The sequence below is a fragment of the Gallinula chloropus genome (genome assembly GCF_964237585.1).
Source record: "Gallinula chloropus genome assembly, chromosome: 27".
Lineage (NCBI taxonomy): Eukaryota > Metazoa > Chordata > Aves > Gruiformes > Rallidae > Gallinula > Gallinula chloropus.
The window spans coordinates 2,236,261-2,254,490 of NC_140112.1; the positions used below are offsets into that span (position 1 = coordinate 2,236,261).

Genomic DNA, 18,230 nt, shown 5'->3' on the forward strand with positions numbered 1-18,230 from the left:
CTCACAGCCTGTTCCCCACCCAGCTGCTTGTTTTCATAAGTGTTTTTTAACAGCTCCAGACTGTTGTCCCTGCAGCGGAGTCGGTGGATGTTTGACTTCTTATAAACAGGCACATCACAAGAAGAAACTCGATACTCAGCTAATGAAAATCTGCTCCAAACCCCTCTCTTCCCTCCTTGGCCAAGTCACCTGCTGCTCTCTGATCTAACTCCCATTTCACAGAATCAGAGAATCCCAGACTGGTCTGGGTTGGAAGGGACCCCAAGGATCACAGAGCTCCAACCCCCTGCCACAGGCAGGGCCACCAACCTCCAGGCCTGGAGCTACACAAGGTTGCCCAGGGCCCCATCCAACCTGGCACTGAACACCCCCAGGGAAGGGGTATCGATCCCACACGTTCCAGTACTGAGGTTAGGGAAGCTGTGACCTGCTGCAGAGCTTGGCTGGAAGCTGCTCTTCCTGCTTAAACTTGGGGTGAACCTCAGGAGGTTCAGCAAAGCCAAGAGCAGGGTCCTGCCCCTGGGACAGGACAACCCCCGTTCTCCCTGCAGCTCAGGAGATGACACACTGTAAAGCAGCCCTGAGGAAAAGGACTTGGGGGGACTCATGGGTGAGAAGCTGGACACGAGCCACCAATGTGCATCTGCAGCTCAGAAAGCCAACCCCATCCTGGCTGCATCCCAAGGAGTGTGGGCAGCAGATGGAGAGAGGGGATTGTCCCCTCTGCTCTGCAGAGACCTCACCTGGAACGCTGGGTCCAGCTCTGGAGTCCTCAGCACAAGAAGGACCTGGACCTGTTGGAGCGTGTCCAGAGGAGGCCACAAACATGATCCAAGGGCTGGAGCACCTCTCCTGTGAAGCCAGGCTGGGAGAGCTGGGCTGGTTCAGCCTGGAGAAGAGAAGGATCTGGGGGGACCTTACAGCACCTTCCAGTCCCTGAAGATACTTATAAGAAAGCTGGGGAAGAGCTGTTCCTGAGGGCACGGAGTGATGGGATGAGGGGATGGGTTAAACTGGAAAAGGGGAGATTTAGGTTGGGGATTAGGAAAAAGCTCTTCCCTCTGAGGGTGGTGGGTCACTGGCACAGGGTTCCCAGAGAGGGGGTGGAGGCCCCATCCCTGGAGACATTCAGGTCAGGCTGGATGGGGGAAGTGACCTGAAATAGTGAAGATGTCCCTGCTCACTGCAGGGTGGGACTGGGTGGCCTCTAAAGGTCCCTTCCCACCCAATGGACCATGGGATCCCATGATAAAAACATAGGTCTGACCATAAGGAGCAGTGGGTGAGGAAAGGGTGCCCAGCCAGGAGAGATGTTCTCTTGGTCTTCAGCCAGAAGACACAGGGGGGCTGCGTGTTGTGGCTCAGTGGGTGTCTCGGGTCCGTGGTACTCGGCAGCAGGCGCAGGGAGTGATGTGGTCCAGGAGTGATGTTCAGAGAGCTGCAAAAACAACTGCAAACCAGAAGTCCAGGGCTGGCTCTTCAGCAGCAAAGGGACCTTCTCCTGGAGAGAGCCAAGTGTTGGCAACTGGTTTTGGGAAGGATTTGAACCCTCAGGGTGGGGAGGAGGGAATTGGGGGCTCCCACGATGGGCATTTAGGATACAGGTTCCGTGACAGTGTGGGTTGTTGTGACATCCTACTGGTTTAGCTGGTGTTGTCTCTGTGGCAGAGACAGGCACAGTTGCTGTGTGGTGGGAACGAGAGGTGTAGTTTCACTGGGGAGATGATGTGTTCCTGTGTGTTTGGGCTTGTGGCTCACGCCGGTTTCAGTTGTGACAGCCCTTCCTCCCCACGCTGGTGATGGAGTAGGTGACACAACCATTGGCGTCCCTCTCCTAAATTGGGATTCAAGCTTCTGATCTGCTTCTGGCTGTGGATGGAAACAGCTTTTTGGACAAGAAAATGGGGCGTTACCAAAGCTGAGGGTGTTGGTGCTGTCACTGTGGCACCACAGCCCACCGGCCTCGTGGTGCTCACCACAAGACCTTCATGGGCTGGTAGATCTAGAGCAAGGTGAGGTGCTTGAGGGGTGGCAGCAGAGGCACCCCACCAGGTGTGCTCTGCCCTCTTCAGGGCTACAAGTGGTTGTAAACCAGTTGTTCTCTTGCTCAGCTGTGCCTCTGCATGTTTATAGAGCCATTAAGATGTAGCAGCAGCGAGGTGAGGAGGACAGAAGCCCATCTACCTCCCAAGATTAGCCTTATTCTTCCTTTTTTTTTTCCAGTTACCATCTTATTTTATCAGGAAGAAAGCTTCCTGAACCCCCCTAGTTCTGTGACCACGTGGTTCTGTGCCTATTTCTACAGCTCTTAAGCAATTCCTTGGTGACATCAATAGTTGCTCAGGCCTGTGTGTGGCTAACAGCCCCTTAGCCAGGCGGCTAGCTCAGCTTCCCAGGCTTTTCCCAGTGCTTGGTGGGCCTGGTGCAGAATTCCCAGGGATGTCTCAATCACAAGGTGGTTTTTAACCCCACTCCAGTATGGCAACCGGCGTTTCCCAGTCCCTGCTGCTGTCAGGCGGTGACGCAGGAGGGTGTTTGCAGATGGGATCGGCTGGGCGCCTCTGGCCGTGCTGGCACCGGCTGCCTGGCGCCCGCTCTGCCTTTGACAGATGAGCTTCGGCCTCGGCAGTCGCCGTGCCAAGTGCTCCAAGGCTGCTGCTTCTAAGGGGCCTTTAAAAATCACCTCCAAAGCCTTTAAGGAAAGATCTGAGGCAAAAAGGAGAAGGTTTGGGGTGCCCGTGGCTGATGCTCGTCACCGAGGCAGTTACAGGGTCATGGTTTCCAGGCTTATCCACACAGCGTTCCGAGGGGTGTTGAACGGCTGGGGTGATGCACAAGGCTAATTCCTTCCCTGATCCTTTCCATATGGGGATGTTATAGGATTCATATGGGAACCAAACGTGGAGGCAGGCAGTGTGGGGTGGCTGTGAGCGTGGGACAGCACAGGGTGCATCTTGGGTTGGCCACAGCTCTTGTATCGCTCACCCTCTGTGTTGGGGCATCCTCCTCCGTGGCTGCTGCTGGGCCTGAGCATCTCCCAGGTCCCTTCTGCAGGGGTAAAGCCCATCACCAGCAGCACAGGTACACCAGTACCCTGTGTCTTCTTGGAAATCCCAAGGCCTGTGTTACTGCAGCTTTCAGAACAGCATCCTGTAGAGAACCCTCTGGTTTTATTTTGTCCAGCAGCAGCAACACCTTCCAAGTGCTTTACCCTACAATGCTGGCTCCCGTGCCCTCAAAGTTAAGCCTTACTCAGCCCCTACACCCAGCTTTATTTGCATGTAGGATTTTTTCCAGTGCGTTGTTCTTGCCACAGCTGAGTGTTGACTGAAGCTGTCCCAGTTCCTGTTGACTCTTCTAACAATAGCTGTACCTTCCATAGCCTGCTGCTTTGACACTGCTGCACCTTTCCCTCATGGGTTTCCCCCCCCCCCTTTTCCTGATTCCCAGGGCAGTTCTTGCTGCCTTTGATTCTGGAGGTTTTTGAACCCCCTTTTTTGTGATATCCAAGGGTAGGAAAAAATCTTGACAAGGGGAGGTGGGATGGATTTTAGCAGGGCTTGCAGCTTGCACTGGCTTCAAAATACACGTGCAGGGATGTGGGGAAGGCAGATTTGCATGTGCTACAGTGGGGCTAGAAACCAAGGGGATGGAAGAGGCAGAGAGGAGCTGATAGCTGGGCTTGTTGAGCCTGGAGAAGAGGAGGCTCCAGGGAGAGCACCTTCCAGTACCTGAAGGGGCTACAAGGAAGTTGGGGAGGGACTTTTTAGAAGGGCATGGAGCGATGGGACAAGGGGGAAGGGGTTTGAATTGGAAGAGGGGAGATTTAAGTCGGATATTAGGAAGAAATTCTTCACTCTGAGGGTGGTGAGGCCCTGGCACAGGCTGCCCAGGGAGGTGGTGGCTGCCCCCTCACTGCAGGTGTCCAAGGCCACTTTAGATGGGCCTTGAGCAGCCTGGGCTGGTGAGAGGTGTCCCTGCCCATGGCAGGGGGTGGGACTGGATGGGCTTTGAGGTCCCTTCCAGCCCTGCCCATTCTGTGATTCTGTGGTAGTTTGGCTTTCCAGAAATGCAGGTGTAGAGCTACAGGGGCTGTAGGAGGGTGTGTGTGGGGGTGTCCAACAGCCTCTCTGGTGGAATACAAACCTCCCAGGAGCTGGTGTGTGTAAGGGGAAGTACCCCTGGGTGCTTGCTGGGGCGGGATGCTGAATAAATGTTGACAAAAGGAAACATCTGTTTTCTCAGGGAGATGATACCCATCAGGGTTTCTGATGATTTGAGTAGCTCCTGCTCCATGCTTGCAGAAGCTCTGCTGATATTTTGGGGGCTGGGCTCCTCCCAGCTATGTCATGCTGTTGGTTTGGCCCCTTTTTAGTCTGTTTGAGGGGAGATTGTTTGGTTTGGGAGGGTTGCAGGTGGGGCTGTAACCACAGCCAGGCGATTCCATCTGTCTCCAGAGCTGCACCTCAGGTCATCTTCCCAGGTCTGCAGCTCAGCTCTTCACATCAACTCTTTGGGGTTATTCCCAAGCTGTTCCTCAGAGGATATTGCAAGCCCTAAGAAATTCCTCTGGATTACAAGAGTTCAGGGAGGGTTGCAGCATCCTCCTGCCTCAGGAATGGGCTGGCAAAGTTTCTGCCAAACCCCTGCTGAGATTTGAGAGGCGATAGGGGCCGTTGCTGTAGTTACAGGCTGTGCACCCTCTTCTCTAGAGGCTGGAATCAGGAACATGTCAGCCCTTTAATTTTTGTGCTTTAATGGCTCTTCCAGGTGCATCATCTCTTCTGTGTGCCCAGTAAGGATTTGTTTCAGCACTGACCTGGTTTCTCTTCTGACACTTTCAGATGCTGTAGGGTTTTTTGCCCTTAATTGGAGGGGAAAACCAAAAGTCCCCTCACCCCAAGCCCAGCTGAGTGCAGCTTTGCTACAGCTTTAGGGGAAAAAGCACTTAAAATAAGATTGTTTGTACCTTCCAGAGCAGTGAACTGGATTGCTTGTTTCTGGAAGGCAGGGCTAGACTTTGACCTACCCTCGTGTTTCCTGAGTGGGCTGAATTAAGAAGTAATTGCTTTAAAAGCAAACATTTTACCCAGAGTGTGTGGGGGGGTGTGTAGACCTGTAATTCCCAGTCTGTGCTGAGTTTTGGTCGCTTGCTTATTGCTCTCTTCCCTGTAACCCCCAGCTACAGGAAAGGCTCCTTGGGGGAAGTGGTTGGATGATAATTTCCCTCCCTCTGTAGCCATCCTGTTCCCAGTGCCAGCACTGATCTGGCTTGAAAGCTGCTCAGGTTCCCTTCCCTCTCCAGAGGAAAAAGGGATCTGGCTGTAGGACTTCTACCTGACTCACCACCCTTTCCAGCAGAAGGGAGCCCAGCGCTGTTCAGCGGTGCCAAGCTCTCCCCAGAGCTCTTGGGGTGTTGCTCTTGGGGGTGTTACTTTGGGCTGAGCTCTGGGGAGGCACCACAGCTCCCACTACCCCTCAGCTCAGCCTGGTTTCTGGAGAGAAGGGGTTGCTAGCTGAAGGATGCGTTGGAGAACAAGATCTTTGCTGAATTCTCACATCCATAAGTGGGGGCAAACCCCAGAGCTGTGGGATAGAGAGATTCCTGCCCTGCTAATTGGGGAAAAGCCGAGTTGGGACTCCTGAGGCACTTTTTCCATGGAGTTACCACATCCCTGCTCAGGTCAGTGCCGGTTTCTGGTGACGAAAGGTGATCCCTGAGTAGCTGTGTGACTCACAGAGCCAGGGACAGGTTTGCTTTTCCTGTTACAGGCAGAAACATCCCAGAAAACACTCCAGTTTCCATACTTTTTGAACCCAATGCTGGCTGGGGGTGCGGGTCATGATTTTGGAACTCCTTCTAGCTCCCCATCTGGTCCCTGCTCCTGATCCCAGGAAGGGTCCCAAGGCATTCCAATGTAACTCTATCCACTCTCACTCATCAGCTTAATTTCTAATGTGAAGCATCAGGTTTTCTGTAGGTTGGAGCAATGTTTCAGTGGCATTTAAATTCCTAATCCTGCCCCCCCACACCCCCCAAGGTACTCGACTGAAGGCTTAAGCCAGGCTGTAAGTGTAAACACCTTCCTGCTTCGGGTTAATGAAGCTGAGTGATAGCAGGGAACAAAGGGTGCAGACTACAAACTGTTTACACAGTAGATCCAATGTGGATTTCTTTATGCAAACCCTTTCACAGCCGCTCCAGTGAGTTGGGAAGAGGAGAACAGCTGGTGGGGTGTGTGCACCCACAGAAGTTGTGCTGGGGGACAGAAGCAGGACCTGGAGATGCTGATGCTGGGAAGTAAAAGGAGTAAACTGCAAATGGTTGTAGCCTGTGTTTGGGGTGGGGGGGGTGAGGTAAGAGTAGAAGGTACAAAGTGAGAGATGGCCCTGAGAAAGGCTTGTGCTGCGTGGGAGGGTGTTGTACAGGTACCTGGGACTAGCCACAGGCAGTGCTACAGCTTGCTTCTGTCTCTGAGCAGTGGGGATGGATCCCTGCCTGAACCTTGGCCATCTCCTGGGCAAGCAGCTGCCACCCCAGCAGGAGCTCCCAGCAAACAGAGCTGGAGGGCAGGCGTTTCTAAATGACTGTTTAACGAGATGGAGAGTCCCAGAGAGCACCTGGAACGTGGAGTAAAACTCCTGTAGCAATAACACCCCAGAGGAGGGGACTGACTGCTCGGCTGTGCTGTGTCTGCTGCAGGAGCCAGTTCTGGGTTGTAGTAGGTAAGGAGAGAGGGCCAGAGGATGTAGGTTGCTATTTCTTCCCTCTCCTGGTCCTTCAGAAGGTATAGGGTGAGTAACTCCTGTGAGAGTGAGGATTGCTGCTCCTTTAAACCCTGCTGAAGTGTGTGGGGGTTGCAGAGGGGAAGGGAAGGAGTTAACCCAGCAGGGTAACTGAATTAGTGTTGTATAACCAACTTGGCGGTGTTGTCATGGCATAATTGTATCTGATAGTGTTTTGTCAGTCAAGTGACAGGTAGTACGAGCTCAGCACTGCCTGCTGCAGCAGCAGATTATTTTAAGATAGTCTAAGGAGGAAATGGCAGCAGAAATGACGATGAGGAATGAAAAGCCAGGGAGGTTCTGATCAAAAGCCCCTTCTCAGGCCCAGCTGGTGGGACTCTGGGATGAATGGCCCCAGTTTGGGGACACTGGAGCTTTCAAGTTGTTGCACCTTCTTATGGGAGGCGTGGAGGATGGCATGGGAAATGGAAAAGAGGTGTTGGGTTCCTCCCAGGGTGGAAGTGCTGGTACAGAGCATGAAGGTTTTCACATCTGAGCACAAACGCTGCCGTGCTGAGCGCCCAGGGAGCCGCAGCAGGAGCACCCTGATATTCCCCAGCCCTTCTTGATGCCATCTCAGTTCAAATCCCTGCCAGCCAGCGGGGTGCAGACATCTGGGCAGCTGGGAGAAGAGGAGATAACAAAAGCAAAGCCAGCTGCTGAAGGGAAGGGTGTTTCCTGCAACGCTGCTGGTTTTGGATGGAGCCTGGAGCAGAGAGACCTGGCATGGTGTGCTTCAAGCCCTGGGGTTTGCTGGGGTACAAGGTGTTAACTCCAACACCTGAGCACATTTTGGGGGGGGGTCCTCCTGAAAATATGCTTTGTTCTTCTTCCTTGTTAATGCTTCTTGCCTGGCTTTGAAGGTGGAATCTAGTTGACGTTGCCTGCTCTACATGAGCCTGAGCCACTGATTGCTTTGAGCCTCATGGGAAGGAGGAAAAAAAAGTGGAATTACCTCCTGCTCAGGAATAATTCCAGACTGAAATTCTTTGGCTTGCAGATTTGTAATTTGCCAGCCTGAAAGTGTTTTGTCCTGAGAGGCTGTAACCTGGAAACCCTTCAACCTGAGCTGTGGGCAAAGGGATTTAAACGGCTCTGTGTGGAGCTATCTCAGAACTAGTTTTCCTGCTCTTGGGGGCAGGTGCTGGTGTTGCAGTCCCCCAGGGGGCATGTCGAGAGGGGGAAACTCAAGGGAGATCTTGGCAATCAGCATTTAAAGTGCTTTGAGCTGTAGATCCCAGCTCTGGCACCCCCAGGAGCTGTGTCACAGAGGCACCGGGTACTTCTCCATTGAACACCACCAGCGTTTTCCTCCTCTTGTCCTTCTCTCTCCTGGATCCCAGGAAGCAGAAATCCTTGTCCAGCCACTTGACCACGATGGAGGTGTAACCCCCCCTGATGGAGGTGTAACCCCCCCTGATGGAGGTGTAACCCCCCCTGATGGAGGTGTAACCCCCCCTGATGGAGGTGTAACCCCACAGCACCTGTAAATGGCCCTAACGAGTTAAAGCATCGTTTGACTTGATTTGCCTCCCATTTGGCAGCCTGAGAACCTGCCAGTGTTTGTCCTACTGTGAAAGCTCTCACTGTGTGAAGAGGCTGATTTGCATTTACTCTCCTCAACCACCAAGAGCTGTAAAAATATTTGGCTGCTTGTTTGGCTTGAAACTGTCTTAAGTGCAACTGGGAAATGCACCTTCAGCTCAGAAATGACCTTGTCCCGTGCTGGAGAAACTTTTTGCTTGTCATTTCATCCAGAGATGGATCCTTAGGAATCCTCCTCAACATCTGGGGTCTGACCAGGATGAACTTGGGAGCTGGAAATGAAGCCTGAGGCGGTAACGGCTCCGTCGTCCTCCTCCGGTCCCCGATTGCCGACGATGGGTCTGGGCTGGGGGTGGCACGATGAGCTCACTGCTGGTGAATGAGCTGCTTGTATTTGGGCTGTTGGGTAACTTCAGAAAGCAGCAGTTGGGTTTGGTCTTTCCTGGCACCTCAAGGCTCCTGCCAGTACTTCTCATCCCCTTACCAGCCAGAAGGGATCTGCAGCGATGCCGGGAAGAGCCCGAAGCGATGTGAAACAGGCTCAGAGGGGAATGAAACTCCAGGCAAGGGAGCAGCCTGTAAACGATTGTCTGCACAAGCCTGGAGTGACCTCTTATCTTCAGGGCTTTGATTTCTTGGTGGTTCTGCCCCACTGACATGAAGTCCTGAGACTGGGAAGAGAAGTGAGCACCGCTGCTTTCCCACCCTGTGTGTGGTGCCGTTCCAAGGAGTTGGCTGTCCCAGGCTTCCAGGACATGCCAGTGACACCAGCACACAGCAGTGACCTCTCTGGATGTTGTAGGGGGCTTGGGAAGCTCTTTCCTGGAAGCCTTGCCTTCCCAAAGGTAGCACCAGAAGCCTGTTCTGCTTTGTGCATGGGGTTTTTCCCAGAGCAGTATGCCTCAGCCCAGTTTTTACAGCCTGATGTTCCTGAAACCTGGTCTGTTGGGTTTTTTCTTTCTCTCCTGTTGGTCTGATAATGTAAAAATGATTTATTGTGTTTTCTCTTCCAACAAAGCTCTCTGTGCTTGCAGCAATGCTGTGCTGGGTTAGCACGCTGCTGCGTTGTGTAGACTCCACAGGCTGGGACATCTGGTGCCTTGATGCCAGAAGTGAGTGGGAGCTTGGGTCTGTCTCTTAGCCCATCCAGGATCTCTTGAGTCATATATCCGAACCCAGGCAGGCTCAACTTCATTCCTTAGCCTTCAGCACACCCAGTTCTGCAGCTCAGAGTGAGCCTCTAAGGCTGAGGAGCCCTGAAGACAACGACTGATCCGGCTCCTTTGTGCTGAACTCCTGGTGTTGTGGTCACCCCAGGTGGAGTTACCCAGGACCAGCTCTTCTGCTGACAGGCAGTAATGCTGTGTCTGCTTTGCCTGTGCTTCAGGCACCGTGCAGACACCCTACAGGCACTGTAGCTCCAGCTGCTGTTGGCTGCAGAGCTCGGTGGAGTGTGACAACATGAGGGCTTTGACTCCTGGAGTGGATGTCCTCGCTGCGCCGAGCCATGCAGCTGTGTCATGGGGGTGCAGAGGGGTTTCTGTGGGGGTGGGACATGGTTTCTGAGTGCTCTGTGAAAACCAGCCAGCCTTAGCTGTTGTTTCTTCAGACAGACAGGGATAATGCTGCTCCTCCAGCCCTGCAGAGGTTTGGCAATCCAGGTGTCTCTGCCTTCCTTTGACAGGAGGCTGCAGTGCCACAGCCTGCGGGTCCCAGGCTCCAACTGTGTGCCATCCTGCAGCGATGGCTCCTTCCCAAGCCAAACCCAAACTAACTCTTCCCCCTCATTCCCAGAGTAACAATCCTCATCCTGGGGGCAGCTCAGAGCCCAGAGCTTGTCCCTCAGCTCAGGTTTGCCCTGTGCATCCTGTGGGTGGGTGTGTATGGGTGTGCCACGGTGAACATCCCCCAGTTCTCTAGCGACTGTGGGAGCCTGTTGGGAGCCAGAGGGTTAGAGCAGGAGCCTCAGGTCTCTGATCTTCCTGCTGGTGATTCACAGGCACCTGAGCTGCCTCTTCAAGTCTAGACAAGTATCCTGATTGAATTTCAGCAGAGCAGTTTGAGGTATCCAGCTCAGGAGCAGTGTCGGCGCACTTACCCGCGCTACCGATGGGTCATGGGAGCACAACTACATCTTTCCACCATGCTTTCAAGCTCTGTTTGGGATCTACTTCCCTTCCACTGTGTATCACACAAGATTGCTTCAGATTTAGATGTACCTCATAAAACTAAATAGAAAATCTCCAGGATCTGTGCCCACATCCACATGGTGATTCCAGGAGAATTCTTTTCTCCAGCCTGGCTCGGTGACAGTGGGTAGCAGGTGATGATGCACTGAGCTGTAGGGCTGCCTGGGCTGTAGCTACTGAGCTGGAAGAGAGGGGATGGTAGATAATTCATTAGATAAAGCCTTGGCCTGGTTTTTCAGACCTACCTCCTGGTGATCAGGAAATCCAGTAACTCTGTGGGGTTTCAGCATCCGAATGCATAATGCACATTGGCATCTGTCAGCCAGACCCAGGATGTACCTGGGGAACCCTTCAGCAATCCCCCTGGGGGGCTGGGACAGCAGAAGTCTCACTCCAGACCCTGTTAACCTCCGTGTGAGAGCTAGGAAGGGTAAATCCTGCCTTTCCTCTTAATTTCACATGGTTGCTAACTGTGTTTTTGTGTGTGTGTGTGTTTTTCAGGTGCTGGAGAGTCTGGGAAAAGTACCATTGTGAAGCAGATGAAGTAAGTGAGAGCACAGGCATGTAAACTGTGTTTCTGTGGGAGGCTGGGGGCTGGAATCCACGGTGCCCTTCTGCTTTGGTTCAGGACTGATGGCTTGGTTTTCTTCCAGGATTATTCATGAGGATGGCTACTCGGAGGAAGAATGCAAACAGTACAAAGTGGTTGTCTACAGCAATACGATCCAGTCCATCATTGCAATCATAAGAGCCATGGGAAGGCTAAAGATAGACTTTGGAGAAGTTGCCAGAGCAGTAAGTATTTCACTTATTTCCTTCAGTCTGAGGCTGCTGTGAATCCTGTTAATGAAGCTTGGAATTCAGTCCACCCTCCTCACATCTTGTTACAAGATGAAATAGTGAAAGACCTTTCATAATCCATGATGTATTACTAGTACGAGTATTGTACTGAGGCTGTGGGTAAGAACCTTTAGTAGTCTACTCAACAAGCTACCTAATCCCCAAGCCTTTGTCTGAGCTGTTTGAAATTTCAACACAATTCTCACTTTTTGTTTGTAAGTGGCTTGAGATCAGGCCTCAGAAGTGTTTCACAGTTAATTTTTAAGCTGAGCCAAAGAAATCCTACTAATTGTCACTACTTGTATTTGTCCTGTTAATACTTTTGGGGTTTGAAGCCCCATTTCCCCCTGTTGTGCTGATTCCTTGGGCTGTTATTAGTGATTGACTCCAAACCTTCAAGAAGGCAGCACTCAAAGTAGCCCACTCTGATGTGACCATGGGTATTTTGAGGTTATGATATAGGGGGATCAGCTTTTTAAAAGGGTAGATAATGGCAGGACAAGGGGGATGGAGTGAAGCTGGAGGAGGGAAGGGTGAGATGAGAGATTAGGGGGAAGTTTTTTACAGAGAGAGTGGTGAGGGGCTGGAACAGGCTGCCCAGAGAGGGGGTGGGTGCCCCATCCCTGGGGATGTTCAAGGCCAGGTTGGCTGGGGCCCTGGGCAACCTTGTGTAGCTCCAGGCCTGGAGGTTGGTGTCCCTGCCTGTGGCAGGGGGTTGGAGCTCTGTGATCCTTGGGGTCCCTCCCAACCCAGCCCAGTCTGGGATTCTATGATATCCCTGCCATTCCCCTCCACCTTTCCTCTGTGCTCACTGAAGCCGAGCAGCAATCTCAGCCTGGCTCATGTAGCTGGAAGGACTGGGAACTGATGTCTGCCTCTGTATAGTGGTGGTCCAGACCTTGATCAAGTTAATTTAGAGCAAGTGAATGACCCCAAAATCTGCTTGCTCCCTTGTAGAAGAGTGAGGTCTGGCTCTGAGATTTTGGAGAAGAATTTTACTAGGGCAAAGACTCAAATCCTGATCAGTCCATCCCTCCTCCTGATGAGATCCTCTCAGAAGAAATCGCTGTCCCTTACTTCTGACAGCAAATAGCAAATCCTCAAAGCTTCAAACCTGTAGTCACCCAAAGCTTGCTTTTGATACTGAATCACTCCCTGTCACCATGCTGTCAAACTTAAAATGGAGCTTTTTCAATTTAAACCCTATGATTTATCAATAGCTTGGTGCTTTGAGTGGACAGACAGCGTGAGAGAGGACACCACAGTTCCTTAGGGCAGCTGGCAGCCCAGAGGGCTGTTCCTGGTGGTTTGTGAGGGTATGAACTAGATCCAGCCTGGTTTTGTTCCCCCTCTTCCCGCAGGACGATGCCCGCCAGCTGTTCGTGTTAGCTGGCAGCGCTGAGGAGGGCGTGATGACCGCCGAGCTGGCTGGCGTCATCAAGCGGCTGTGGAGAGATTCTGGGGTGCAGGCCTGCTTCAGCAGATCCAGGGAGTACCAGCTCAACGACTCTGCCTCATAGTAAGGAACCCTGACCGGCTTCTGGGCACTCAGTGGGCAGGAAAGGGTGGGAGTGCCTGAAAGCAGGGTGGTCCCTGGGTGGGCAGGGTGGTCCCTGGATGGGCAGAGTGGTCCCTGGGTGGTCCCTGGGTGGGCAGGGTATGGAATCGCTGTGCTTACATTATCAATCACAGAATCACTGGGTTGGAAAAGACCTTTGAGACTGAGTCCAACTGTTCCTGTCCTGTGCTAAACCATCTCCCTGAGCAACTTGTCTGCTTGTCTCTTAAATCCATCCCAGGCTGGTGACTCAGCCCGCTCCCTGGGCAGCCTGTGCCAGTGCCAAATAACCCTTTTGGGGAAGAACTTTTCCCCTCCCATCTGCTCTGACCCTGCCCTGGGGCAGCATGAGGCCATTGCCCCTTGTCCCATCTCCTGTCCCCTGGCTGAAGAGACCATCACTCACCTCTCTGCACCCTCCTGGCAGGGCAGTGGAGGGGTGAGAAGGTCTCCCCTCAGCCTCCTCTTCTTCAGGCTGAACACCCTTGGTTGTACTGGTTTACACAGGGCTGGGCTCACCAGGTGACTTCATGCTTTAGCTCCTCAAGCTGTTTGTCTTCACTCTGTGTAGTATTGGAACTAACCTTACTCACACAGGAACCTCCCTGTTCCTTATTTCATGCCTGGGTGATGTCAGTCTGGTTTTAGTGGAGGAATAACTTAAGCCATCTTAATGCAGGCTGCTGTCAGAGCAGTGATCAGCTGCCTGCCCTCCTCATCCCCATGGAGAGAGGTGTTAAAGAATTTCACTAAACTTTGGGTTACTCTGGGCTTGCTTTTATGAACAACTCAGGGTTGGGCCATCACCTCTGTGAGTGGCAACCCAAATGTTATGTCTGTGATCTATATATCAACACAATTAGATGATAGACAAAGTCCCCCATTTTGAATAAACAGAGTCCCCTGTTTTGAGCAGACAAAGTCCTCCCTTTTGGGTGGCTGAAAGCCCATCGTTTGCCTTTGCCATCTTCTCCTTGGGTATCACTGATTGCTCAGTCTCAGTTCTGCTTCAGATCTTCGATGCTGCTGATCTGTCTCAGAGGTCACAAGCTCCTCTTCATCTTTCCCAAGGTCTTGATATTCTATGTTAAACATCTACATTTTTAGAACTCTACTTAATAAAATACCTTGTTCTTCTCTTAAACTGAATATTTGTGATCTTACCCCAGTCAGTCCTTCAACTATCTACTGCTTAACTGGGCTGAGGACTAACTCCTCCATGGGAAGGGTGATACACAGGACACTGAGGCAGCTTTGTGGGATTAAACTTACTGTTTGAAACCACCTGTGACTACCCAGCAGTAAATACCTCCTCATTAATCTCATTCCTTCATCATAACAATAGACTCTTACCATACTATTTGTACAAAACTCTCTTTACCAAGAAGCACCAGCTCCTAAACTCGATTAAACCACCACATCCACAGTGAGCATCAGCTTCCCACAGTGCTCATGCTGGCAGGTGGATATTCACAGAGCCCTTCTCCCTAGCAGCTCCCTGTTCCCTCTGCTGTCTCCCTAGCAGCTCCCTGTTCCCTCTGCTGTCTCCCTAGCAGCTCCCTGTTCCCTCTGCTGTCTCCCTAGCAGCTCCCTGTTCCCTCCCCTGTCCCCACACAGGCAGTGCTGCCGGCTGCCTATAAACCTGCTTGTTGTTCCAAACAAACACAATTGCTTAACAATGGGAGAGTTATGACCAGATAAATAGGCTGCTGCTGGCTGGTTAATGAGCATTTTTGAGGAGATACCTCATCTGTTTCCAAGAGGCAGGTTAGTTTTCTTTTAATGTGCAAAACAGTCCTTGCTTTTCTTTCTCTCTCTCTCTTTTTTCTCCCCTTCAAGTCATGCGCTTGGTTTCTCTAGAACAAATATTTGCAACTCTGGAAGGATGATTTTGGGATTAAGCGTCCCTCCTGATGTCCAGCTAAAAACTCCTCTCAATTTAGCCAAGTTTTAAGCCTTTGGAAGCAAAAAAAATAAAAAAGCCCAACCCAGTTTGCAAGTGCTTTACAAAGAAACCTCAGATGTTGTGGCTCTGCTGCCTGCAGGCTCCTGCTGTACAGAGCATATTTTAGCTTGAAAATAAGGAAGAATTCTTCTAAATTTGTCCCACCTTGGCAGGCTATCATGGGCTCAGATCAAGGAGAGCGAGTTGACAAGAGGCTTTCTCAGATACACGTGCAAGGAGGAAACTTCAGCTTCAAAGGGAGGGAAGGAAAAGGAATGAGGAGAGGGGAGAAGGAGGGGATAATGTGATGAAAAGATAAGGAGAGGAAAAGGAAAGCTTCAGGGACTTCCTGAGCAGAGGATGTAGGGCAGAAAGTCTGAGTGGTTGAGCAGAGCTGAAGAAGCAGCTGAAGATGGGGAACCTTGGTTTTGTGGGCTTGATGGTCAGCTGTGAAAGCAGAGGAGAATGAAGGTGGGCTGGAGAAAACAGGGCAGAAAGGGGTTTGGAAGCAGAGCAGGTTGGGGAGAGAGGATGTTAGCGTGCTCTGGTAGGTGCCCACCAATGTCCCAGCCTCCCAGACCGGATTTGGGATGGTTACTCCTGTTCCTGAGTATCTACAACCCACTGGTGTCTGGGTTTTGGTCCTGGTAGAGCTGCTGTGATGAACTGCGGTCACGGAGCAGTGTCAGATCTGTGTGGCAGGGAGCTTTCAGCCTGGTGATGCCCCATGTGGCTCTTTTTTTTTCTTCAGAATCTTACTTCCCCTCTGAAGACCACAGGAAGTTGCACTAAACCAGCATTATTTTGATCTGGTAGCCCAGCAACTGGGCAGTTGGGAAACACTGTGAGTGGTTCCTTCAGCTCGGTCATGCAGCAGAAGACCCGTGTTCTTCTGCAGGGCCTCACCGTGCCCCCTCTGCTCACTGTGTGGACCCTGAGCTGCCCTGGCTGGTGTATTGTACTCCTACCTGGAGTGTTGTGTCCAGTTCTGGGCTCCCTGGGATCAAACAGACAGGGATCTCCTGGAGAGAGTCCAGAGGAGGCTACAGAGATGCTGAAGGGCCTGGAGCATCTCCCCTGTGAGGAAAGGCTGAGTGAGCTGGGGCTGTTCAGCCTGGAGAGAAGGCTAAGAGGGGATCTTATTAATGTTTATAAATATCTCAAGTGTGGGACACAGGGGGACATGGCCAGCCTCTTCTCAGTGTCTCTGGGGACAGGACAAGGGGTGATGGCTTCAAGCTGGAGAACAGGATGTTCTACATCAATCTGTGGAAAACTTCTTCCCAGTGAGGGTGACAGAGCCCTGGGACTGGCTGCCCAGGGGTGTGTGGAGTCTCCTTCTCTGGAGCTATTCAAGACCCAACCTGTGTGACCTGTCCTAGGGAGCTGCTTTGGCAGGGGGGTTGGACTCGATGAGCTCTGGAGGTCCCTTCCAAACCCCTGTGAGTCTGTGTTACCGAATTCCTCCCGTCACGCTTAAAGGCTGGATGTCTCCCCATCCCTTCTCGTGGCTGTGGAGGTCTCAGCTTTCTCCATGCAATTTCCTGGGAGGAGGGAGGGAAATCCAAGGAAGATCTGAGCCATTGCTTGTGAAGATGAAGCAGCGTCAAGAGCGAGAGCGCCGTGGCACAGCGCCAGGGCTTGCTGGGCAGCGCCCAATTGTTCTGAAAACTTCTCTTCCTGCTGTTTCCTGCCTTGCTGAGCACTTCCCCCTGTGCAGGCAGAGATCTGAGAGCTGCCCCAGAAGGCAGGGGGCTGCGTGGGAGGGGAGGAGGCAACCATCATCATCATCATCATTAAGGCTGTGGGGGGACCTCATTGCAGCCTTACAGTCCTTGAAGGGAGCAGAGGAACAGGAGGGGAATCGGCTTGTTAAAGGGCAGAGACTGGCAGGACAAGGGGGATGGAGTGAAGCTGGAGGAGGGAAGAGTTGGATGAGATATTAGGGGGAAGTTCTTTGCAGAGAGAGTGGTGAGGGGCTGGAACAGGCTGCCCAGAGAGGGGGTGGGTGCCCCACCCCTGGGGGTGTTCAAGGCCAGGTTGGATGGGCCCCTGGGCAACCTTGTGTAGCTCCAGGCCTGGAGGTTGGTGTCCCTGCCTGTGGCAGGGGGTTGGAGCTCTGTGATCCTTGGGGTCCCTTCCAACCCAGACCAGTCTGGGATTCTATGATATCCCTGCCATTCCCCTCCACCTTTCCTCTGTGCTCGCTGAAGCCGAGCAGCAATCTCAGCCTGGCTAATGTAGCTGGAAGGACTGGGAACTGATGTCTGCCTCTGTATTGTGGTGGTCCAGACCTTGATCAAGTTAATTTAGAGCAAGTGAACAACCCCAGAATCTGCTTGCTCCCTTGTAGAAGAGTGAGGTCTGGCTCTAAGATTTTGGAGAAGAATTTTACTAGGGCAAAGACTCAAATCCTGATCAGTCCATCCCTCCTCCTGATGAAATCCTCTCAGAAGAGAGCTTGGTGTAACCTGTGGGTGGGGGTGAGCCCCCAGAGAGAACCTGACACTGCTCCAGCCTGGAATCATCATGGTTTGCATGTTTTTGAAGAACAGTTGAGCAATTCTTGCTCTGAACTGTGGATGTTCAAGCACTCGGTGTCTTCTCCAGGCACCAGCTGATAACATCCCTTGTTGCAGTTCTGCATAGCTGGGTGCTGTTATCAGATGGTGCCTGGAGAAGAAACCCCCATTTCCCCAGTCCCTGCCCCTCCCTGTGCCACAAGGGGGGGAAAGAAGGGAGTGAAATCATGACTAGAGTGAAGTCTGCTAAGAAGGGAGAGGTGGAGGGAAGGTGCTTTAAGATCTGGTCACACTTCTCATTATCCAACTCTGGTTTCACTGTGTGTTTAGTGAGGTTTTTGTCCTTCACTCTGTCTTGAGTCTGTTTTGCCCATGTTGTTGATGACAGGATGATCTCTCCCTCTCCTTATCTCACTCCTAAGCCTCTCAATACATATTTTCTCCCCTGTCCAACTGAAAAGGGGAGTGATAGACCTACTTGGGTGGACGTCTGGCCTCCAGCCAGGGCTAAACCACCACATCCCTGTACCAACTGCCCTCCTGTTTTGGGGTAGTGTTTCAGACACCAACATCTCTTACATTGCAGCTTCCTGTTTCTCTGTACCTGTGACATGAGCAAACAGCTCTGTAGCTCTCCAGGCTAATGCCCTGGAGAAGGGGCTGGGACCTTTGCCCACAGTTTGGGGGTGAAGCCCAACAGGCGGTCAGGCGGTGCAGCAGGGTGACAGCACCCTGTTGTCCTGCAGTTACTTTGCCCTGATCCATGGAGACATCAGATCATGGCTTGAAATGTTTCAGTTGCTGGTTTCACTACTTCTTTTGCTCAAAGCTTGTGCAGTCTGCAC

General features: G+C 52.2%; 1 protein-coding gene across 1 annotated transcript in view; it reads left to right on the forward strand.

Annotated features, from left to right (window-relative positions):
* Positions 1-18,230, forward strand: part of GNAI3 (G protein subunit alpha i3) — a 34,663-nt gene that overhangs the window by 6,741 nt on the left and 9,692 nt on the right. Inside the window, exons 2-4 of the mRNA XM_084276014.1 lie at positions 11,022-11,064; positions 11,174-11,315; positions 12,722-12,879. Coding sequence (XP_084132140.1) covers positions 11,022-11,064; positions 11,174-11,315; positions 12,722-12,879 — 343 coding nt within the window. The remainder of the gene's footprint in view (positions 1-11,021; positions 11,065-11,173; positions 11,316-12,721; positions 12,880-18,230) is intronic.